The sequence below is a fragment of the Akebia trifoliata genome, chromosome 11 (genome assembly GCF_017979445.1).
Source record: "Akebia trifoliata isolate Shusen 1 chromosome 11, ASM1797944v1, whole genome shotgun sequence".
Lineage (NCBI taxonomy): Eukaryota > Viridiplantae > Streptophyta > Magnoliopsida > Ranunculales > Lardizabalaceae > Akebia > Akebia trifoliata.
The window spans coordinates 8,296,018-8,320,704 of record NC_141385.1 but is presented as its reverse complement, the minus strand read 5'-3'; the positions used below and the strand labels follow the sequence as shown (position 1 = coordinate 8,320,704).

At 35.5% G+C, this 24,687-nt stretch overlaps 2 protein-coding genes across 8 annotated transcripts; both read right to left on the bottom strand.

The window, feature by feature from the left end:
* Window positions 1–7,457: 7,457 nt before the first annotated feature.
* On the bottom strand, window positions 7,458–11,376 carry LOC147390723 (Transmembrane proteins 14C). Its single transcript, XM_086457823.1, has 4 exons — window positions 11,044–11,376; window positions 10,851–10,915; window positions 8,071–8,158; window positions 7,458–7,801 (listed from the first exon to the last, which is right to left on the bottom strand). Exons 1-4 carry the CDS (start codon window positions 11,330–11,332, stop codon window positions 7,692–7,694), a joined length of 552 nt encoding a protein of 183 aa, XP_086313949.1. The 5' UTR covers window positions 11,333–11,376; the 3' UTR covers window positions 7,458–7,691.
* Window positions 11,377–12,715: 1,339 nt separating this feature from the next.
* Window positions 12,716–23,587, bottom strand: LOC147390722 (uncharacterized). 7 transcript variants are annotated; one of them, XR_015182620.1, is made up of 11 exons: window positions 23,071–23,587; window positions 20,224–20,607; window positions 19,752–19,972; window positions 19,455–19,649; window positions 19,262–19,354; window positions 19,095–19,158; window positions 17,124–17,167; window positions 16,536–16,571; window positions 13,393–13,463; window positions 13,023–13,165; window positions 12,716–12,954 (listed from the first exon to the last, which is right to left on the bottom strand). XR_015182620.1 is itself a non-coding variant. In XM_086457820.1 (10 exons), exons 1-10 carry the CDS (start codon window positions 23,375–23,377, stop codon window positions 13,153–13,155), a joined length of 1,428 nt encoding a protein of 475 aa, XP_086313946.1. In that variant the 5' UTR covers window positions 23,378–23,587; the 3' UTR covers window positions 12,716–13,152. The 7 variants fall into 7 exon arrangements, 3 of the variants coding, with proteins under 3 accessions (XP_086313946.1, XP_086313947.1, XP_086313948.1); XR_015182621.1 differs by having other exon boundaries at window positions 12,716–12,943; XR_015182623.1 differs by lacking the exon at window positions 13,393–13,463.
* Window positions 23,588–24,687: the final 1,100 nt, after the last annotated feature.

The window sequence follows — 24,687 nt, the reverse complement described above, 5'->3', positions numbered from 1 at the left end:
AGTTTAAGTATATATCTATATACAACTCTCAATACATCACATCAAACTTTATTATAATTCTTTATTGATTTAATTTAAATTTAAACTTTAACGAATTTTGATTATAATTATAATTAGAGTCGTGATAATATGACTTGTCAGTTGGCATACTCAATCGACTCCCTAACGTGATAAATTTGGGAACCGTAGATCTATATGTGATCGGTTGTAGATCTTGCAATAGAGATGTAGAGATAAAGATTTGAACTAAGACTTTGGGCAAGTCGAATTCGTTCCACAGGGACAATGAGAATTCAAGGATTCATTCGGATAAAAATGCCAAAACAGAATTTAGAAACAAAAACAGATTAGTTTTAAAAACAAAGCAAAGTTGTAGTAGAAACTAAATTGCAATCTAAACAGAAAATAAAGATTAAAATTCTAAGAGAGAGGGATTAGAGAGGTCAAGTAAACCTTTGCAAGTAATCCATAGTGTAGATAAATTCTAAAATTAACTCAATCCATGGAGCAAGTCATTGCTCATGGATCGGAAGATGGATCAATTAAATTTTTGAAAGAAATTAAAAGCTATTCATGAAAATCCTAATATGATGGAGATTGCCCAATTTATATTCTAATTATTCACATAGCATAGCCATTCTTGAACTTATCTAAGTAATGGCTATCTAAGTTGGATCAAAATTATAAGTTGGATTACCTTAATCATAATAGAATTTTCATGATTAAAACATGTAAGCAAGCAAGAATTTAAATCTACACTAGAGGGATTAATTTGCTATGGCTTCCTTAACTTCTCTAATGAGAATTTAGCCAATCATTGCAAGCATTGTAATTGCAGAAAAACAATAAAAGAGAAAAGAGAGAATAGGTGAAGAAGATGAAGATGATGATCGATCCGAATTCTTCTTTTATAGCTCTCCCAACAATTTACAAAGAAAAAGAATTGAACACTCTTGATGTTCTCACTACACTCAAGAGAACTCTCAATAGAAAATTACAGCAAATTAAAGAGAGGAACAATCAAAAATTGGAGAAGAAGAGAGCAAGGAGAGGAACTTTCTCTAAAATCAACCCTCAAATTTATAATGTTCGTATTCGGGCAATCGGGTTAACTTTTCGGATGATTCGCTTCAAACTACCCATTCAGTTACAACCACCGAAGCTTCTAGAAGCTTCTGTGAAAATCTCGAGGGCCAATTCCTCGAAATGACCGCGGCGCGGTCATGGCTAGCCGCGGCGCGGTGACGTGGCGCCCAAATCCTTCGAGGTTTTTCTGGATGCTTCCTTTCGGCTCGTGTATTGTAACCGTATTTGTTTCGCGATTTGTTAGCTTCCACGTGCGCTACAATTAACACTAATATATCATTAGCTCTATTAATTTGGATAAATAAAATAATTTTGCAATTATTTAAAGGAACTAACATTTATGTAATGGTAATCTTAGTGCAATTGTGGTCCCAAAATTGAATAATTGGGACCTTATCAATATGCCTCAGGATACATGATTGCACTTTCCCATGCATTAAAAAACAATGTATCCCGAGAGAACTATATATCCCAAGACGTATAGATCTACGGTTCCCTAACATGTCCACAACAAGGAGTCGATTGAGTATGTCACCTGACAAGTCATATTATCAAGACTCTTATAATTATTCATTAGAGTCCCTTTTTGTGGTGAGGCCACGCGAATACCCATTTTTTTTTTCTTTTAGATTCCTTAACCTCTCATTAAATTATACTCACAAAGCACTTGATTAGACTAATGGAATCATTAGGGAATACTTAATATCCTATAAGCCAATGTGGGTGTGGGTCCATTGTCCAACAATGTGCATTTGGTATCTTAATATACCCAATGAAAAGAATTAAGTACACATGCACTCTTGGCTTGTTGGGTTGTTGGTGAATGTTTCTTTTTTATATTTTAATAGTTTAATTTAACAATAAATCTTACTAAGCACTTACATTATGGATTAATTAACACATGAGGTTAGGAATTATTCAAAAACCCCAAAAAAAACACTAAAGTAAAGGAATGATTGCTACTCACGATCCCTTGCATTAAAGGAATTGACCTTAGGAGATGCTTGATTGATGTGTGGTCGGTTTCATTTGTTTTGATTTTCTTGAACAAATTTTCAAATACTTTATTAAGTTCAGAGCCAAACATATGAACTTGTTCACGCACTAGGGATGGGGATGGGGACGGGCACTTCCACGACATCGATAGGTCAATGGATGTTTTTGCCGAGATGTATTGTCCATGATAATACATATATGTAAGAGAAGACCACATCAATCAAAAAGAGTGAGAGTTGTGTCAAAAGGAGAATCAAATAGCAAGCTAGGCCTCATAAAGAAAAGAGGGTTAAATTATAGTCAATAAAAGCTTTGTGTACACAGTAGAGATTAATGATTCCTTGTGTTTTATTGAACTTGAGGACAAAAACTTCGTGGGGGTCCTTTTTCTGGAGGCTTCAATGATGAAACTTGATAAAAGGCGAAGACCCTCAAACCCCATCACCATTCCCGCATTTTTTCAGCACTACAACCTTTTAAAAAAGATCTTTTGAATCTACTACTACAACAAAAGTTACATATAAATATGAAAAATGATTTTCTGATGCCCCCCTCTAACATACAATCCCCTATATCACAGAACCGTAGATCACTGGCCTCAGAATATAGAGAATCATAAATCTTTTTTATTATGTATCCCGAGGTAAATTATCTACGGTTCTATGATGGGGGCGTAGGGGGTGTATGTCATAGGGGAGGCGTTAGGTTATCACGACTCTATAAATATATTGAGTTATAGATATGTAATGAAAGCCACCATTGATCATGTTTTCTTAAATGTTAGTTAATATAAGCTTATATGTTTTATTAAGTTTAAAAGAATAAAGAACATATTATTTATATTCTCTCCTTCTTTATCATAAAATATAATAAATAGAATTGCCATTACATGTGGGAATGGGTAGTGTTTGACCAAACTATCAAATACTCATTCAATTCCCACAACACTCACAAAATTAAATTTTATGTGGCAGGAACTTTCCAATGTGTCCATTGAGTGAAAGATGCTCAAAGAGACTCCTTTTTCTTTTAGGAAGTAAGTGGTCATGGCCCAATTAACTTTCTTTCTACACTATGCCACTAATTTGCCATTTAATTTGATATTTGCCAACCCATAATCATGAGTTTCAAGCAACACACAGGTCATGAAGATCACTAGAAGTTCCTCCCAAAAAAGAAAAAGGATTCCATGCCTCTTTTTATCTTTGAGAAGAAGTGGGATGTGCAGAGATTTCGAGAATGATAGATACTTTAGCTAGGAACTGTTAATTTGCTTAAAGGGTTACCAACCTTTTCACAATTGTGGGAAGAATTGCGATCCCATTTGGTGTCCCATTCCCATAGATAAGAATGGTGTCTACATAACATAGTTTGATTGGAAGATAAACACGATGTGCCGCGTGCACAACTTGTTAAGAGTCGGAGATGTTCTAAACTCCAACTAAAACATGCCATGTAGACACCTTTCCTATTTTATAAGAACGGGACATCGTATTGGATACTGAAGTCTTGGGGGGATGTATCCACCAACTTTCCTATGTATACAAGGGCATTATTATTATTATTATTATTATTAGTTTGACTTATATGGAAACTTAACATACTAATAATATTGAATGATTTCATCACACGATTACTTAATTTGAAAGTCCAAAATAACAATGGAAAGCTCAAGTTTTCTATTTTATTATACCACTTCAAATACTCTATAAGAAGATCAAGAACACTTTCATGACTAAGTTAGTAAGAGTTCAAGTCTTACCAAGGGTCGTTAAAGCTCAAATGAATTAACACATTGGCAATCCAAACACCACAGTCCTCTCAATTTCATGGAAAAATTCAGATCCAAAAAATATATCCATTTAAACAATTTATTTTGGACTAGATCCAAGGTTTTAAAATTGGATGGTTACCAAACTCCCAAATTTAAAATTAAAATTCAATCGGAAAAATTATTTTCTTATATCTACAACCCTGTGGCATCAGATCATGTATTTGAATGCTACAACATCAGCTCAATGATCCAAAGTAAGATTTAATATCTTATTAGGTTAGTAAGGTTAGTCTTAATCAAATTTAAACTTCTTTGGAAAGATTTTCAATTTTTTTAGAATTGTGATAATCTTACTTGAAAAACCGTACTCAATCTGTACATGGTTAACATGGCAAGTGCACAGGACTATATATCTTTTTTATTTGGAATACACAAGAAAAAAGATCTACGATTCTATACCTTCGCCATGTCAACCATGTATGTTTTAGCGAGTCATTTTATCATTAATTAATCAGAGCCGACAATCGGAACTTAGAAAAATCAAACAGCCACACAAGTACATGGTTGACCAATAAGGAGTAAGGATGCCTATGTGGTCAAGGACTTTTATTATATAAAATAAATTCAATAAATAAATCATAAGAAACCAATTTGATAGAACCTTTGAACCCCTTCACTCAACTCAAAACATCCTATCAATCCCCAATTGTAATCCTTTTCAATTCCTAGAAAAACCTACCCAGGATCTGCTACAAATTTGACGGTCACTGTTTTAGAATTTCTGATTTTTTTTATTGTGATGGTTGGGACCCACTCGGAATGAGTTATAGTTCCAAATAATTCTACATCTTTTTCTTTAATCATTATCTCTATGGTTGGATTTCTTTCTTTGATCATATTTGGATTGTTAAGTCTTTAAGGTGATAGAGAAATCTTTGCTTCAAAAGGCCTAGTTGAATATGACTTGTATTTGCTACTTTGGGTCGAAATTCCTTCCAGTTGCACACCTTTTATATATACATACACACATTAGAGTTCCGTGCCATACGGGCATCCTCTTTGGAGTTAAAAGGGCTAAAAGAGGAAAGATAGCAAACAACCCATAAGCCCCCTGACATAGCATGTGTTAGAATCATAGATTCTTTTTTTCAGGACACACAACTGCACATATTTATGGGGATGTACATTTGTGTATCCCAAGGGAAGAAATCTATAGTTCTAGCCCATGCTATGTCAAGGGGTGCATGAGGGCATCAGAAAACCCCGACGGCATACCCCGTAGATTACATTACATGAACAAATTGAAGACCTTGCCATTTAAGCATGTATATGTAATTCAGCCCAAAAGTTTTGAGTCTTGAAAAACTTTGCAATTGAGAACAAAATCGTGCTAAAGCATCAGCCACAATTTTCCTCTTTGATCGTATTGATTGGAGATCAAACCAAACTTGACAAATAACAACCTGTGCTTGTGCCTAACCCAACCTTGGGCATGAAATGCTCAAACCGAATCCAACCCAAGCCAGGTTGATCGAGTTAGTTCATTCTGCATTAATACTTAGATCATTTAGTAGTGACAAGGGCTCATATCTTACTAAGTTGTAATAATATAAATTTGTAATTATTTATCATGAAAATGAATTTCAAAGTTTACATACATGAAATTATGAAGAAGAATGATGATTAACTCAAATTTGAAATGTGAATTATGAACGATAAAAGAACATGGATACTTTAAAATTATAAACATATTAATTTTGGATTTGTGCAAATCATATCTATGCCCGAACACAACCCAATCTGATTCGGTCTTCCTCTTCTTTTTTTTCCCCAAATCCAAGCTCATTGTACCTAGAATTGACCCATGGTTGGGTTCAACCCAGCGGATTTGGGTTAGGCCCGTCCAAGTTGCAGCCCTACTCAAGACACCTCATACCCCCAATTATTTACATTTGGATACCCAAAATTGTCCCTTCATTCATAAATCTCAAACAAATAGCCAAGTAACCAAAAGAAAGATAAGCTCGTCGTCTTTTCCAAGACTAGTTTGATTGGTATTTCTCAATCCAAGATGAAACTCCAATAATTTCTATTTTGGATTAAATACATAAACAAATCAACTCCTCTTTCTTTTTCCCTTTTTTTTTAAAAAAAAATTGATAAGTTGGAGTTAAAATACCCCAATTGTTTACATTTGGATGGATACCTAGAATTATACCTACGTTCATAAAATCTTAAAAAAATAGCAAGTAACCCAAAGAAAGACAAACTTGTCCTTTTCAAGTCCTACGTAGTTTGATTGGGATTTCTCAATCCAGGATGAAACTCCCATAATTTCTATATTGGATTAAATGCATAAACACACCAACTCCTCTTTCTTTTATTGTCTTTTTTTCTTTTTCTTTCTTTTATTGTTAATTGGGGTCAGAACCAACCTCTCCCCCCCCCCCCCCCCCCCTCAAAAAAAAAAAATGCCAAACGAGGGCATGGTTTCAAAACTCATCCGAGCCCGAGAAGTATCGTCTGAGTCATCTTGGTATCAGGCATGAACGAGACGGACGGACAAGTCAATTTTTCAAACGAGATTTCATGCCCCACATTTGTTTTTCAAATTTTTGGACGAGACGTCTCAACGTATCAAAAAACTCGTCCGAGATGATTCGGTATTTGGCATGAACGAGACAAGACACAAAATCAAGTTTTAAAACCATGAACGAGGGTCAATTACACAAGAATGAAATTACAACATAATTTTAAAACTCATTTTGACATCTCATCTCATCCGTGAACTAGACCAAGTAGTCTCAGACAAGTTTTTCAAAACGTTCAAGACGTCTCATTTAACAACCAGAAAAATGAGCATGAATTTTAAATCTCATCCAATAAATTGACTTGTCCATCCGTCTCCTTGTTGGGCAATACCGAGACGACTTGGGTGATACATCTCCGTATCGGACAAGTTTTGAAACCATGAATTATAAGCAATATCATTAAATAAGATGTTTGCCAAGCCATGAGGAGCTGAGTCCTCATTCCCTAGAAGCCCTTGACGAAGACCCTATCCAGCCACAAAAATCAGTGACTTTGTTTGCTTCCCTTAAAGAAAAGAAGAGGAGAGATTCTATTTGCTGCACCAACATTTGCTAACGCGACACCAATTCATATGTAAATCACCAAAGAGTTAGTGCACATTTGGGGTGGCATTAGCAAAAGTTGGTGTGGCAATAGAAAATAAATTAGATTTTTTTTTTTTTTTTTTTGTGCTTTTAAGGTATTTCCATGAAGGTTCAGTCTCCCCCTTTATGCAACTTATTGAATAAGAGAAATCTAATTTCCAAATGATGTTCCGTGACACCTTTTCACCCTGGGCACTAATATCCATCATAAAAGGCCCAAGCCATAACAAATGAGAAGCTATTCGACTCAATTCTAGTATAATGAATGATTTTTTTTTTTCAAAAAATTTTTGTGGGTGGGGGGGTTACAAGTTGCAAATGAGGGTATACAAGTCATTCGGATGTTATTTGACTCCAATTTCCGTGGACATGCCTAGCCCTCGTGTGTTTTTCCCAAACATGTTCTTCCCAATTTTCCCATTGCATAACCAAACATTGTCCTTTGGTTCATTGTTAAAGTCAGTAGACAAGGTACATCATTTGTAGACAGACCAACAATGCTTCAGTGGAAAATACCACAAACAAGGGTGTGAGAGGTCAATACAATTGCCTTCTGAATCAAACAGGCCAGATAAAAAACCCTTGTAACTTTGTTCACATACCCCAAAACTTGACAGACTCCAAGAAAAATATTCTCAAGTTCCATGATGTGGGATGGATCATATCCTATCTTGCAGATAGGCTGAAACAAACACAGCCAAAGCACAAAGAGAAAGACCCAACAAAGGGGCAGCTGGAATTACCTTACGAGTGGCTGCCAACCGTATACCTGAAACAAAGAAAAAGATAAGCATGTATTCATTGTTGAAAGAGTTGCAAACGGTGTCCTGTTCCTATAGCAAGATACGTTGTCTACGTGGCACTTTTTGGTTGGAGATTAAACACATTAGGCTGTACACCATGTAGAAAACGGCTTGATTAGGAACCCAATATGCTTTAAACTCCTACCAAAAGTTGCCAAATATACACCGTTCTGGATCCTGATTCTTGTTGAAAAATGGAGCATTGCAAATGTTAAAAGTTGAAGAAATGCCATACCAAAAACAGAAGAGAAAAGGAAGGCTGATCCAAAACCAAGAGCATCACCAATGCCTCTTGTTTCAGGTGCTTGCATCAGAAAGTAAGTCTATACGAAAGCACAGCCATTAAAATACTGAAATTTTAGTAAAATAACCTCAAACCCTTTGAGGAAGCAAGTTTGTAGAAATCAAGAGCAACTGTAACACAAGTTCTGATGCCAATAAGGTGTTCAGAATGTACTTCTTGAATCATGCAAAGACTCTACCTTGTTGACAAAAGCAGATAATTGTTGCAATGCTTTATAGACAAGATGGAAAAAGAAAAAAAAAATCTTATTTCGAAGAAAAAAAATGCTGAAAGATTCATGGACAGAAATCCACCTTCCAAGCATAAAGTTTCACATCATCATATCAAGGAAGCTTTCAGATAGAATATACATGAAATTTGCGTGGCTTTCAATACATGGATTGGACTTATTTATAGGGAGTGACTTGTTCTTCTCAGCCACCAAACACTAAAAAAAAATGGCATGGACTGGATTGTGTTAGATATGATATAAATTTTCTTCCTGATAAGTGCTATGGTGGAACTTAGGGGGACCGATGCCTCGAAAGATGCCTCCATTGTCTCGATCTACAGAGAAGAACAATCATTTGTACGAGCACATAAACCGAGAAAGATAGTTTTTTTTTTATGGGGTTCATCACCGAATCCAACAACTATAGTTAGGGATGCACATGATTCAATTTGATGGCAAAATCGGAACCGAACTGAACATGATTGGTTCTACAAATCCGGAACCACAACCGAACCAATTACCCCATAGAACCGAACCAACCCAAACCGACCTTGGTTCGGTTCTCGGTTCCCAAACCCAAACGATGAATATTTCAATATTACTCCAGCAGCACAACTCAATGTCCCAAACGTCAGAGACCTTGCTGATGTGAATGTGTTTAGCATGCTAAAACCGAACCAACCCAATCCGAAATGCTTTGGTTCGGTTCGGTTCTCAGTTTGACCTGATCCAATGTGCACCCCTACCTATAGTGGTTGGCCTCAATCACAGGCTTAGATAGAACACAATTCGTGAAAGTATTTCAGGCTTAGTTGTAAAGCCTAAGCAATGAATATGCACACAAAGTAGGTGAGTACCTTCAAGATCATAATCTTTTGGGAAAATTACAAAAAAAAAGGTTAAATATTTTAATATTTATAAAAAAACAAATCTTATTTTTTTTTAAATTACCAAAAATGATTTAAATTGCTGGACAGTCCAGCGTTTTAACATCGACTTAAATCGTTTTTGTAATTTAAAAAAAATAGATTCTTTTTTATAAATATTAAAATATTTTTTAGTAATTTTCCCTAACCTTTTTACTTACCCTCTTCAACACATTGCTGGACTTCATATTTTCTTTAACAATACAGATGGGCATCATCTCAATAAGATAATGCACAGAAGAGCTCAAAATCTTAACAAAGTTGATCTTGGGATGGCAACACTGATTGAGAAGTTTTGCCAAGATATCCAATGATTAACGGTTCAGACTTTGCATCTTGTACAAAGTCAAAATTCTTTACCTATTTAGTTTCCCATAAAGATACAAAATGAGGTAAGACCTCTGCAAATGAGGTTTATATGACTTGGATCAAAAGCCAGTCGCACTGCACTGAATTCCAATTTCATTACTCAACAATGGTATAGTCACTTAAGTCACCCATTATTGGAAAATCCGAAGTGTGTCAATTTAGTAAACACCATAGGGTCTCATTTTCACCTCGCGTGGACAAACAAAGTCTTGATGTTTGGGGACCTAATCAAGCCCTAAGTATGCTTGGTCTTAGATATTTCATTAATGATCATCTATAAAGGCATGGTTATGTTAGATGATGGATCGTTCTCAAGTTTTTATCTCTCATACCTATCATGATCATGAAATGTCTACTCAGTTTGGTGTTGATATTCGCGTTTAAATCTGAAAATGGTAAAGAGTTCATATATGGAACGTTTCAATATTATCTCAGACATAATGGCATCAAACATCAAACATCTTGCATATCTACTACTCCTTGGCAGAATGGAGTTACCGTGGTGTAAAAATAGACATTATTTTTTTATAACTGGGTATACCTGTAGACAGTGGACTGGGCCTGTACCCGGGCTTTCCCCAATCCATAGACCATGGTCCCAGGGCGCGTGCAACACCCGCACGTCACACGCACCAGGTAAGTGAGGGTACGCCCTCGCGGGTGGCCCCTGAGGAATTAATGCTCATACTGGGTATCAAACTCACAACCTACGGGCATTAACCGATTCTAGGTTCAAAATTGCAATTGAGCCAACCCCTCGGGGTTAAAATAGACTTGTTATTGAAGTCACTCGCACATTTCAATGAGTGTGAAAGTACCCAATTCTAATCTCATGTAATTTTATTAACAAAGCATAGATTTTTACTAATCAAGCACACTAAACATTCTTCACCACATATCACACATAACATAGTTTCTCGTTTAAAGCAACAAAGTAATTAAGCATGAGGTCCTATTCCTATATACGCTCAAAGCCATTTAGTTTTTAAATAAATAAATAAACATACACATGACAAAAATGACCAACTACTTGCACAAAACCTATTTAATCCAATTAAGTAAAAGACTCGGAATTTTTTTATCTTTGAAACAAATTAAATTTTATATTTTACATAATAAAACATAATTATCACAAAAAAAACAAAAAAAAAAAAAAGAGTTTGGGAAGCTGAGTTAAAGAGAAAGCAGGAATTGTTAGTACTTACGATTGCCATTAAAGTAGCTCCCAACACTCCTCCAAGAAGCGATCCCTTGCTTCCTGATCTTGTGTCTGCAATTCCCCCATATTTATTTATTATTACATGAAGAAATTCTTTTCTTTTCTTTTTTAAAGAAAAAAAAAATGGTAAATTTGGATGAGTTAGGGTTTAGAGACACCAAACTAATAAAGATACATACAGGCAAAGAGGCCTCCACCGAGAAGAAGAGCTCCATAAGCTGCTGAGGTGGCAGGAGCGAGGTCTTGTAGCTGAGCTTTGCAGCAATGTTGCTTCATACGCATTATTCTCTTCCTATAGTTAGTAGAAGCTGAGAGTGAGAGTGAGAGTGAGACGCCATTGTTGAAAGAACCCAAAGAGATTTTCAGACCACGACAAGGTGGTGGTGGTGGTGGTGTTGTTGATGTAATATTTTCGAATGTTATGGTTGCTGAAGGAGTAAAGCAAGAAGAATGCATCACCATCGTCATACTTTTTTAACTTGGTTTGTTTGCCTTACTGGATTGTCGATGGATGAATTGGGATTTAGGGGTAGGGCTGTCAATGGATCCGGATTAATTTGGTATCAATCCAATCAGGATTGGATCGGATCCGGGACCGATAAGAATTGGATCGGACCATTATCAAATCAGGTTTTATCGGAACTCATCAATATTAAGATTCAGATTCGATCCATTAACAATTGTATTGGGCCAAGTCCGATTTTATGTTCATTAACAGATATATTATACACTTTCTAACATATCAGATTGGGTTCTTATTGAACCGGGACATGATTGATCCAGATCCGATCCAATAAGATATTGGATTGGATCCTTAACAGAATCCAAAACATCAATCCAGACCCAAAATTATCAGAACGGGTTGGATTTCGGGTCTGATCCGATCCATTGAAAGCCTATTTAGAGGTGCACTTTGGTACGTTACAAACTGATAACCTAACCAAACCAGTGGATTGGTTTTGGGCTGGTTTGGTTTAATTTGGAACAAGTAGCCGTTTTGTTCTGGATTAAGAAAATGGAGAACCAATCACTGGTGTTTGGTTCTCACTTCAAGACTTGTACAGAATCAAGAATTAAACTCTTAATGAGCCACCGCTTTTCTGGAGTTAGAACATAGATTAATGAATTTTTTAATAAATTAATGATTTTTTATATTCATAGATTAATGCTTTATTATATAAAATTTCACGTTGATTATTTATTTATTTTTCATTAAAAATATATTCCTTCCAAACAAATCAAACCATAGAAACAAATCAAATCAAACCGTCCTTAGTTCAATTTGGTTTGGTTCAATTCAATCGGTAATTGGGTTCAATTCTGCTTTGACCTGAAGCCAAACCAAACCAGATTGCACCCCTACCAAACCGCAACTTTGTCTCTGTAAGGTCCATTTCACGCTTTTAAGAACAGGATTTTGGGAAGAACTGCTTTTGACACCCCTACTTTTTACTTATTCCCTCATTTGGGGAACATTACATATAATATCCACGCATGCATTCTTAAGGAATGTGCACCATTGTCTTTTTACCAAAAGATCATTATCCCATCATGAAATAGGGTACACTACATCATCACATGCACCCTCACATACATACATACACATTTACATGAACACATTCATCCATCACTCATTATCATGCTCATGCACTACTTATTCCAAGATTTTATTTGCATCCCACTATTGCAATTAATCTTCAAAATTTTCATCTCTTTCAAAGGTGGAGAGAATGTGGTACCTAAGACCTCTCCCATTCCCATATTCTATGTGAAACTCTTTTCCTAAACTCTAGGTCTAGACCATTGTTCTTAAACTGAAAGAGTCGCTACATTTCCCCATTCAAAAAGTCCTTGACTACAAAGCATGAATACTTCCCTCACAATGTCCCAATAATAATAACGATAAAAATCGGGGACAAACATATATCTCTGCAAAGATAGGTTGTCTTGGAAATGGCCCCCCTTAAGCACTAATTGTATCAAATATGACAAAACAAAACATAACTGATTCTATCTATTTTCTCCAACCAGCAGCAATTAACTGGAAACAGTGTGGGTACACTTCGCCACCACCGCAAGCTGTTTAGCAACTGAAATTCATTTCTTGAGATGTGTAACAATCAATTATCCATGAAATTACATTAACAGACAAGCAGACCTTGAGATGGAAACTTTCAATTGGGTACACATACAACAACGTTCATAAATATTCTTTTCCATCGATTAGTGAGAAAATCTCTTCTGTGAAGACTACTGATCACAGACACCAGAAGCTAAACAACAAAGTCTTATGTTGTATTCCTGCAGCCAAACATAAAGACTGTCGGTCAGGAGAAGTAGAGTCCAACTTTACCAGCTTTTATCAACAAATCTACTAAGAGGTGAATTAAATGATTCAAACAACTGGAGTCGAAACTATACTATAGAAAAAATACACGAAATTTCATGAGGAACTAAAGTTCGGCACATAGTTTATTATACTAATAACTACTTGTAGATGTAACGGGAGTTATCCTGAAGAAGCTTACCAGTACTCATACTGACTAGGAGCAGCATCAAGTTCTGGAAAATCCTTCAAGGGCCGTTCTAATTCAAACCCCTAGTTCACAAAATCACAGATAACATGATTGTGGACATACTTATAAACAGAATAATACCTATCGACCTATAATACCATATACTAATATACTGTTTTGACAAAAGAAAACAAGGATCTTATAAGTTATAACCTACCTGGTCAAATTAAACATTTAAATCCTTATGCAAGAAAGAGCACACAACTTTGGTTTTAGATGCAAGAAAGAGGAAGCATAGTATCAGTCATAAATACCATAATTATTGTCACATGTCACACATATTTGGGCTGACCACGGGAATGCTTGGCCCCACCCCATCACGAACACTTACATCGGCCTGACAGGAGAGATTTATAGCATAGGATTTGAGCTTTTTTTCTCATGATGGGCTTGGACCCAATGCTTCAACAGGGTGACCCGTTCAAGAAGCTCGTGACAAAAATACTTAAATATTCAAGATAAGAATCACCCATCAAGTTGATTTTTGGGTGGCTCTTTGAGTGGTAGACAAAATGCTCATGGGGTCAGTCAGTGGACCCAAAGAGTGCACCACACGTAGAAATATTTACCGTGACCAACACCTTAGGTTTCCGCAACAACAAATAGTCTACATAAACACCTTTTTCCTACAAGAGATTTCCAGGTCAACCTCAGGAGTAGTGGAGATGATGTATCAGATACCTGAAACTTATGTCAAGCTCAAATCAATTGATCACGCAATAGAGGGAGGTGACAGAGCATTTTAGTCCCGAGGCCTCAACGGCAAAATATACACAACAGTTTCTGGTCATTAAAATTTGAAAATAAATAGTTGAGATTAACTAACTAGGTCATTTACTCCGATGTTGAACATCATAGTAAAATAGACTTCTCAAACCTTGCATTGAGGTGATCAAAGAGGTAACTTTTTTATGTGTAAAATATACAGAAATCCTTATTGTTTACTTAACAAGCTTTAACCAAATATACAACATGATAAGATGTTTTTCCAACACCACCAAAAACAACAACAATATCTTAGTGGGTAATAGCAAGACATTCAGACTCATAACTGCCTCTTCATTTTGTTGTCTCCAATTTAAGACGTTGAACCCAATACTTTGGACTAATAACTAACTCATCATTTTTAGCGGTATTAACAAAATCTCACAGCACCTTCTTTATGTTCTCATCGTCGATAATATTAAAAGTTATCGAATCTAAAGAAATGGATAAGACACATTGTAGGGTAGCTTCCACAATCTAGCAACTCTTATCAATTAATTCCAATAATGAATTATCTGTTTAAACCATTAGACATCTACTAGAACCCCTTCAAGTACACATTTTTGGCTTGCTACCCTGAGTTGGTTGTGTGAACTTTCCACCATAATAAAATAAAATACATTAAATTTGTTTTGATATTGGAAGAGAGATTGATAGAGAAGGTTAGAGGAAAAAAAGAGAAGATTGGGCATGAAAAGAATTTTCATTCAAATGGGTGTAGAGAGAGAAATTCAAATGGGAAAAAGTAATGTTATATGGGTATTTGGAAGGCTTCAATGACAATGATGACGAAAGAAACCCAAAATGGATATATTGACATAGTTAAGGGAATGTATGAGTAGTGACTGGTGTAAGAACAAATTGTATGAGTTCCCAATTATACTTGGTTTAAATTAAGGATTGACATTCAATGAATTAACTGGTCATTTTTCAAGGATGAGCCCCTTGTATACTATTTGTGAAAGAAATAGTGCTACTTGATGAGATAGAGAAACCAACCAAATACCAGAATTCTAGAAGTTGCTTTGGAGTCCAAGTGGTTTAGACTAAGTAGAACCAAGATAGAGTTTAGATAGGAAGATCAAGTAAAAAATTAATGACTAGGAAATATCCAAAAGAAACCAATTTTTTTTTTTAATCTAGGTTTATAATCCATAAGGATGGAAAGGAAGATGTTTCCCATTGAATTAGAGTTGGATGATTAAAGTAGAGGTGTGCTCCTAAAGTGCTACGTGATTGATGCATCTTAGAGAATTTAAAAGCAAAAAAAAAAAAAAAAACCAATAAGACCGGCTATGTTTTATGGAATGGAATGTCCAGAATCAAAAAACTTGTGTATAGAATAAGAGTAGCAATGATTTTAATTATTATTTTTTATTATTTTTTTAAATATAAGAGTAGCAATGATTGGTATCTTGGATGTGAAGAAAAATTAATGAACATATTTGCAAAAATCTAGAAGTCGTCTCATTAAGTAACAAAAAACTAAGGGGAAACTGATTGAAATGGTTTGGCCATGTACACCGAAGACCAATAACACTCCCAGTTAGAAAGCCCGTGCAAGTTTGATGTTTGAAAAGAGTGAGAGGACAACCAAAAAGAAAGTAGATTGAGGTAATGGGGGTTGATTTAACGACTATTGAAATAACGAAAGACATAACTTTAGATAGAACTGGATAGAGGAACAAGATGCATTCCAGGAGACTCTAGATTTTTTCTACCATTGTCTCCTTAGTCCCCAAATATTGGGGCTGGCAAGATGAATCTCTTTTAGGCCTTTTTCTTACCTTTTTAAAACCTCTGACTTGCATCAAAACACTACTCATCCATTTGAACATTCTTTTTTATATATAGGTTTTAGGTGTGAAGGTGCGGTATTGAACCCGAGTCTAGCATTAACAAACTAAGAATTTACGATCACACTAAAGTGGCATCTTCACACTCATTCTTGGTACACTCAATATCCTGATGAATCTATATAATAAAACACAACTTCAGGGCCCACTTTGCTACAGTGTTGTGGGGGATAAACCTCTCATCCAACTACAATATTGTGGGGGTAAGGGGATAAACCTCCCATAAACTTACAATTTTGTGGGGCCCCTTTTATTGCCTTTACTCTTCACCCCTTCTAATTTTATTATATATCTTGTTTTACCCCTTTAATCTCAAAAAAATTTAACAATACCCTTCCAATTTTTTTTTTTCCACTTTTAACCCCATAACCCAAAGAGAATGCCCGTGCCTACAGCACTGGTGAACTCTAGTTAATTAATAAGTAAGATAAGCAAAGGAGTATGAAAACATTAAAAGGGAAACCTGTTAGTTACCTCTTGGTCGACGGGAAGGCCCATGGTCTCTACAACCTGAAAAAATAAATAGAAAATGATCAGAGCTTAGAATATGTGGTAAACTAACCCCAATTAATTAGTCCAAATACTTCTAAGCATAGAAGTGTGTAGGCATTATCTATGATGAACAATAGTATTTAAAAAAAAAAATTAAGGGTGTAATAGTTTCATAAATAGATGACAGGAAAAAAATTTCAAGAAATAATGGAGTCCAAACACTTCTAAGAATAGAAATGTGTAGGCATTATGATGAACTTTAGTAAAGAAGGGTAATTTATAATAGTTTCACAAGTAAATAACAGGAAAAAAAAATTTCAAGAAATAATGGAGTGCAGTGAAAATGATAAATAATACAAATTGTACTTCATTATTTCAATCAATTAAGCGTGCATGTCACAATGAACCCTAAAACTACCAAAAAAGGAAGAAGTGAATCACTTAGAACCGGTCCAAAATATCGATTCTCTCTTTGACCAAAACATTCCTCCAATACGACATTTTAAATCAAGACCGATGGTGAAAGTAAAATGACAAAGAGCCACAAAAGAAAAGGGAACAAAAACTTACATTGTGGTTATCCTCAACGACAGCCAGCAGCTTCCTCGGACGACCTAAATACAAATAATAGATATGGAACTTAGGAGGAGGGAGGCAATAAAATGCCTAAGAGTTTCCACATAATACTCATAAACAGTTTGATAAAACAAATTTAAGCATAAACAACCACATAATAAATTAAAGTTGAAAGAACCCACAAATAACTCAATAAAATGCCACTTGTGGATTTAAACCTTCAGCTTCAATTTCTATATGCAAAATCCTCAAATTACATGCCAAAAAAAAATTAGGGTAATGGATTACATGCTTAAAGCCTCAAATAGAAGGTTGGCTTATCTTTTTATGGTACATAAACAGAACCACTTTTTTTAGGGTACTAAAAAGGACTAAACTTGAAGATAAAATAGATATGCAAGAGGAATAAAGTTTCTTCAATAGAAATCAACTATAAACAAGTCCTAACAGATAAGGAATGTTAGATACATCTTAAATTGTTTAGGGACTGATACTGGTCAAAGTAAGAAAGGATAAAAAGGCAATCATTCATGCTTCCATTCTATTTGTATCCATATTGTTTGATCGGCAGAACAACATTAAAAGAAAAATCAGTGCAAAAAAGAATGATTTGGTACTATTTTGTTTAGTATATTCAGGTCAAAGAATTAAATTGCAATTTTGGTGTCAATTTCAGTCAGGCCTGGGAATGGAAATATTTTATTCAATGTGGAAATAACAACAAAGTCGTGAAAATCATAGAATTATTTATTCAAAAAAGAATATTTTGGTCATAATTTACGTCTATTAAAATATTTCCACTGAAATCTTCCACTTCTATACCTAAATTTTGACTATTTTCCTTGAATTTTCAATGTTCACTGAAATATTTCACGAAATAACTAGTGAGTTCCATTCACCATAGAGATCATCCTTACAAAAAATCAGCCCATTCTGAACCTTTTTGCCCATATAAGACAAAACACATTGTAGCTTTATGAGTAGCTTTATGTGTATACGGATCCTAATCATATATATATATATGGGTCCCTATCCGTGGCCAACAGTTTGGCAAACATTTTGGCAAACACTTTTTCAAAACATGGGTTAGAGGTCTTGGAATGGGCTGATTTTTGGTGAGGATGATCTCTACGGTGAGGAGATCATCCTCACCAAAAATCAGCTCATTCCAAAACTTCTAGCCCCATTTTACGAGTTGAAAAATCGTGAACCGTCCATTTTTTGTAAACCATTTTTGATGAGGTTAGAAGTTTTGGAATGGGCTGATTTTTGGTGATGATGATCTCCTCACCATAGAGATCATCCTCACCAAAAATCAGCCCATTCCAAGACCTCTAACCCATGTTTTGAAAAATGTGTTTGCCAAAATGTTTGCCAAACTGTTGGCCATTGATCGCTACTCTATATATATATATATATATATATAGAGAGAGAGAGAGAGATGGGGTTATATGGACAGAAGGACCATCTATCTCTTTGGACCACATGTCAATGTGGCGCCCAAATACACTATCGAGTGCCACATGTATATAGAGCATGAAATTTTATGACTCTCAAAAATACAGAATTGAAAAAAGAGATTTTTTCACTGTTGGAGTTAAATTTTAAATCTAGGAGTTCAATAGCCGTCCATTTTTAAACTTTAAGATCTGGCTCCAAAAATTACTTTTTCATGGGGATTTTTTTTTAAAACCCAACCTAGACCACAAACAAGAGGGCTGAATTGTCATTTGGACCAACAGGGTAGCCCACGTGGCCCAAATGTGGCCCTCGGTCCATACTCTACATGGTCCCTTGGTCCATGCAACCTTTTTCCCATATATATATATATAAGAAGTTGTCAATTAAATTGAAAATACGTTGAAATTTAATACTATGATTCAGGTACATAATTTGAATAAGCACCGACGGGTTCACCTAACTTCCGGAAAAAAAAAATCAAATATAAGGCTTCATGCAGTCTACCTCGCTTTGGTTTATGCACCTTTGGCCACATAAAGTCATCCGCTGATTCTTCCTCAGATCCCTTCTATCACAAAGGAGCACACATTTCAATAAATACAAACATACCAACTTAAGAAATAAGATCCAATAAAAATGGCATTCAAACATGTCAGCATTGCACATCTCACCAGCTTTCTTTTATGAACAGAGCTATGCGACGGGCCTTTCCTATTAACGGCAATTTGCTGACTTCGACTTGCTTTATTCTTCTTGCTAATCTTCTGCAATTTTAAGTAAAACCTAAGTGAATACAAGCAGAGGAAAGGCATGAAGAACAACTAGAATCCTATATTATTTAAAAGTCGGGAAGAAAACACACACATCAAACTCTTCATCTTTTGTCTTAGCAACAAATGCATCCCAATCTTCTTTTTTCACATAGGACGGTTTTTGCGGTTCAGTGCCTCTGTCGAGATCTTTCTTGACCTGAATCAACAGCTTGTACTTGTGCTGTCTATAACAAGATGAAATTTTTTTCCTTGTATAGCTTCTATTTATATCGAAATTATACCTCTCCTACAAACAAAAAGTTGGGACAATCAATAAGGGTAAAAAAGACGAGAAACAACAGCTTCAAGAGTACAAAATATTTACTTACAGAAAATCTAAGGTACCTACTGTTAACACACTAAGCACTGATTTGTAGTCTTCAACTGGAACATCACCAATTTGCTTGAATCTTACAGGTAAAAAATGGCATACATATGAATTTATTGATCTTTTAAAAGCCCCAGCATTTGGGCCAGTTGGGTTACCAATTTCATCAAAATCGACATTCAAACGTCTAGCTAAATTACGATAAGCTGCACGGCCCATCTTTTTAGAAATTTTTTTCAAACCTGCACCAGCATACGCTCGCTAAAATTATAAACAGATAATAAAAAAATGTTTACTATGTGGCTGCTAGAAAAACAAAGTACTGAAGTACTAAAAGATACAACAAATATAAAAGGAGATTCTATTGCCACACCAACTCTTGCTAATGCCACCCCAATTCATATGTAAATCAACAAAGAATTAGCACACATCTCGGGGTGGCATTAGCAAAAGTTGGTGTGGCAATAGAAGTTCTCAAAAATAACGCTATTACCTTGGGTTTCTGAGCAAGGGAAATCAGAATTTTCCATCGCTTCTTTGAAAATGTTATCAACATTTGCATTTGGATCCAAGATACTCATCGCAATATTATCTAAGATATTGTTCTTATACTGGAGATCACCATATTCTCTACCATCTTCTGGGGTCAAGCATGCATCCTCGTTCATATTTATTTGAAGCATTTTAAGACCCAAGGGTATCTGGTCAGGTTCAGCTGTAGTAACTTCCTCCAAATTCTCATGATCATCACCCATTCTCAAAATATCCATTGATGATGGCATAGAACAATCATTGGGGAATCCTTGATTATCATCATCTCCGCTTGATAATCCAGAACTAAGAGAAACATTGGGCACCACATCAACATCAGACCCACCTGCACCATAGATCAGCAATCAGCTAATAAAGAGACTAATACAATGTGACTGTAGCTACTTTAGCTGATTCTTGACCTCATAAACATATTTCCCTACAGATCCTTTAACTGATTCTTTTTTACCTTTTAGAATGGAGGGGAACAAATGGGATGCCATGAATACAAAAAGGTCAAGCAAAAAATAATACTAACAGCCATAAAGATAGCAGAACAAGTAAGAACTAGCCGAACCATAGAGTCTTCCAGGTTCAAACAAGCAGAGAGCACAATGTCCTCATGGAAGAAAACCAAGCTTGGTTCTCACAACTTACATTATCCCACCTAAACAAAAAGTCTTAAATGAACAACCCTCTAGACTCCTTAAACTGTCCACACCAAAAAATAAAGGGACCAGCTAGTTGCACACCACTAATGGTTGGTTGCACACCAATACCAAACCTTTTAAGGTTTAAGCTTTATTTTAAATTGTAGTTTTGTAGTCTTTGCTCGTGTTCTACTTTGACTGTGTTTTGTGATTGATTTTGTTTGTGTTCTCTTTGGTTCCAACTTAATTAAGACACTGATTTTCTAATCTTTGTTTAGAATTTAAACTGAACCCGTGTTTTTCAAGAGAACATAATTTTGTAAACATGATTGTGAAACAAAAAAAATATTTCTTGCAAAAATTATCGAACTAACAATAATTTATTTGGGCTTAGTTGAGGAAAAACCCCCCCCCCCCCCCCCCCCCACACACAAAAAAAAAAAAGAGTGCAACATTTTTTTTTTCAATTATTTTTGGAGTGTAATCATCCAAAGGGAGTGCAAAGGCAAATTTTAAAGTGATGGGGTGCAATTGGTAATGGGTGGTGTGCAACTAGTCGACCCCAAAAAAAATAACAAACCAAGGATGCTAATATTAAATTCATGCAAGGTACTTTCATTGTCGTCAAACGTACACCCGTTCCGTTCTTTCCATAAGCACTAGCAAACAACGAAGGGTGTAAGCTTGCAAAGAATCTTCAGCATGCCAGAAAAAGAGGGAGATTTCCAACCAAGCAAAAGAGAGATGATTGAGCGGGGATGACACCAAGTGACCCTAAACAAAAAAAGAAAATGGGACCAAACACCAAAAGCCAACTCATAATGTATAAAAAGATGACCAATGGACACTCTGCTCGCTTTTCACGTACAACAATAATCCACCAAAGAGAGGCCCTTACGCTCAATGTTGTTAAATAGCATATGCGACCAGCACATGCTTTTCGCATATACGAGTCCACACATCACACATGCAGTGGCATATGTTGCAAGAAAAAAAAATTTCTAACTGTTGGCAGTATGTCATCGCATATGCTGCAAAAGAAAATTTTCGGACTGTTGGACAGTATGCCATCACACACAAAAATATGCCTTCGCATATTGGTAGATAGCATTTTTGGTGTATGTGACTGTAGCATATGCGACCACATTTGACAACACTGCTTACGCTTAAAGATCAACCGTAAGAAGTTTGTTCAAGACCGCCATCCACAAGAAAAAAGATAGTTTTATGGGCACCTTTGTGCACCAGATGGAGGCGGAAGAGGAGAAAATCCCAGTTCCTTACAAAGAGAAAATGACAGTCACGATTTTCTTTCCAAATCCTATGATCATCCCTTCAGGGAAGGGACACAAGACGATAACAGACCTATGATAGAAGTTGCACCATTAATCTCCCAATCGTTGAGTCTTATTCTGAGACCAAGATCCCAAGCAACACCCAGAGAAATTCTCATCAAAACGCAAAGCAAATCACTATCATATTGCCACGCTGCAATATGTAACCAGCCCGCCACTGAAACAAGTGTGCATCAAGCAATATACATATCCATGACTAGAAGACTCTCAAGATAAGGAGAAGTTGGACTGTTATAAACCAAGCGCTAGAGGAGCACATGAAGAGGGACAGACATGTTCATATCACCAAATGGGGGGAATGGGTTTGGGCTCCTTGACATGGCCATTGGACACCTCCTGAAATTGCACACATTATGACTAATGCAACTGCAAACAGCAGTGGAAATATGATGAATCGCATAGACTCTTGTATTATTTTGACCAATTTCATCCCCCACACAACTCATTTGAAAAACATAAAGCAGATCACTAGAAGTCAATAATACTAAATTTTCCAATCCATCTCCCCACTTTGCACCATGAACTCTGTGCATGGGACCAAAATACCCAATTAAACAACTCCTAATTATCAAACAAGAACTAATGCAAATTTACAACAAAGAAACAAGATAATTAAGAATATTAATCGAGGAAACAAATGAAAATTTATCAATAAATCAGCCATCAATTACGTTTTCTAATTGCATTTGGAGAAATTTATCAAGACCACCAATCGAGACGACAACGAGAAAAGAAATCACAAAAAGGGAAAACCGAATAAAATAAATTACCGTTTTTTATTTATAGGTAAGAAGGGAAACCAACCTAATTGGGGGCGAAGCTGTTTTCTACGGATAAATAGAATCAAGAGATCTTCATGGAGTGCTCGAAGAAGCTCTGTCCGCGACGAAGCTCTCGCAATCAAAGTAGATTGATAGGTCAAGAGATTCTGCATTCTCTGTCGCTCCAAATCCAATTCTCTCGATTCATTAGAAACGCAAAGAAGCCGATCCTCCAAGAGCTTTATCTCTTTGTTCAATCCCTCAATTTTCGCCTCCTCGCTTCGTACATTTGAGTTGATCTTGTGATGATCTTGAAGAACTCTATTAATGTCTGACTCAATCTGCTCCATTTTCGGTTCAACTCAAAACCCTAACCCTAACGCGCGAAATTCGCATTTCTTCTGCTACCATACACGCCCTCATTATCTTCACTGTCTCAACGAACATACACTGCTCGATATCATATTTGAGTAAAAACTGCTCGCGTCCCTATTTAAACGTTAACAGGAGAGAATGCCCTAAGCTTGATTGATTGTTATCTGAAATTCTGAATTACTACAGAAATTAAGATTCGGGCATGACTAGTATTTTTTATAATTATTTTGAAAATTTTTAAATGAATAATCTAAGACTGATGATAAATCCACGTGGCAAAACATAAGCAGTCTGCAGTGGCTGACGTGGCAATGGTACAGAACTGTTGATCTTTTCCTGTGTATCCCGAAGAAAAAGATCTATGATTCCTTGAATTTGCCATGTAAGCCATGAACATATCACATATGTTTTGCCGCTTTGATTTATCACTGCTCATGTACACGTTAAAGTGCAATAAATACACTTTTGGAAATTAGAATCTGAAGCTATTTTGATAAAAAAATAATTTTTTAAAGGTCATTTATATATATATATATATATATCATGCACACGTTAAAGTGCAATAAATACACTTTTGAAAATTAGAATCTGAAGGTATTTTGATAAAAAAATAATTTTTTTCATATATATATATATATATATATATTATATATATATATATATATATATATATTATCAAAATACCCTCAAATGCCAATATCCAAAGTGTATTGATTGCACTTTAACATGTGCCTTTGTCGATTTCGTTATGGATTTAAAGTGTAATAAAAAAGGAAATATGATAAAATTGTAGGTGTATTATTGAAAAGAGTCGTGCTGGGGTGATACAGGATTTACTGTGATTCTCACAATTTTGACATGGAGATGCATATATAATCGTAGATGATTTTTACTCGTATTGCGAGAAAATATATTTATGGTTATGTGCACATCCCACGTCAGACTCGTGAGAATCGTAGTATTCCAGCATTTTCCTATTGAAAAAGGGATAGAAGGATAAAAGCAATAAAATTTGAATAGTGTTATTGGAAAGTAAGAGAATAGTTGCTTCCACTTTTATGGGGTAAGTACACCAACTTAAAAATAAATAAAATGACAATTGAGTCCAATTAGTTTTAGTATTTCCACCCACTAATACAACTAACCATTTGAAATTTAAAATCTTAAACTTCCATTCACATCATTTGGGAAGACAGAGAGAACTTTTCTCAATTCTTCTTTTTTTTTTTTTTGATTCTAAGGGTTCAAGATTTGTTCTAAAAATTACTATTTAGACAGATTACAT

What these genes read in the sequence shown, in the direction of transcription:
- LOC147390722 (XM_086457820.1), bottom strand. Translation starts at nt 23,377, where the DNA reads ATGGAGCAGATTGAGTCAGACATTAATAGAGTTCTTCAAGATCATCAC. An exon ending in CCCTTGCTCAGAAACCCAAG is followed by an intron (nt 19,973 to 20,223) that starts GTAATAGCGTTA and finishes ATGCTGGTGCAG; the next exon opens with GTTTGAAAAAAATTTCTAAA. An exon ending in GGTGCATAAACCAAAGCGAG is followed by an intron (nt 17,168 to 19,094) that starts GTAGACTGCATG and finishes ATTTGTATTTAG; the next exon opens with GTCGTCCGAGGAAGCTGCTG.
- LOC147390723 (XM_086457823.1), bottom strand. Translation starts at nt 11,332, where the DNA reads ATGACGATGGTGATGCATTCTTCTTGCTTTACTCCTTCAGCAACCATA. An exon ending in CGGTGGAGGCCTCTTTGCCT is followed by an intron (nt 10,916 to 11,043) that starts GTATGTATCTTT and finishes GGGGAATTGCAG; the next exon opens with ACACAAGATCAGGAAGCAAG. An exon ending in GAGCTACTTTAATGGCAATC is followed by an intron (nt 8,159 to 10,850) that starts GTAAGTACTAAC and finishes GCTTTCGTATAG; the next exon opens with ACTTACTTTCTGATGCAAGC.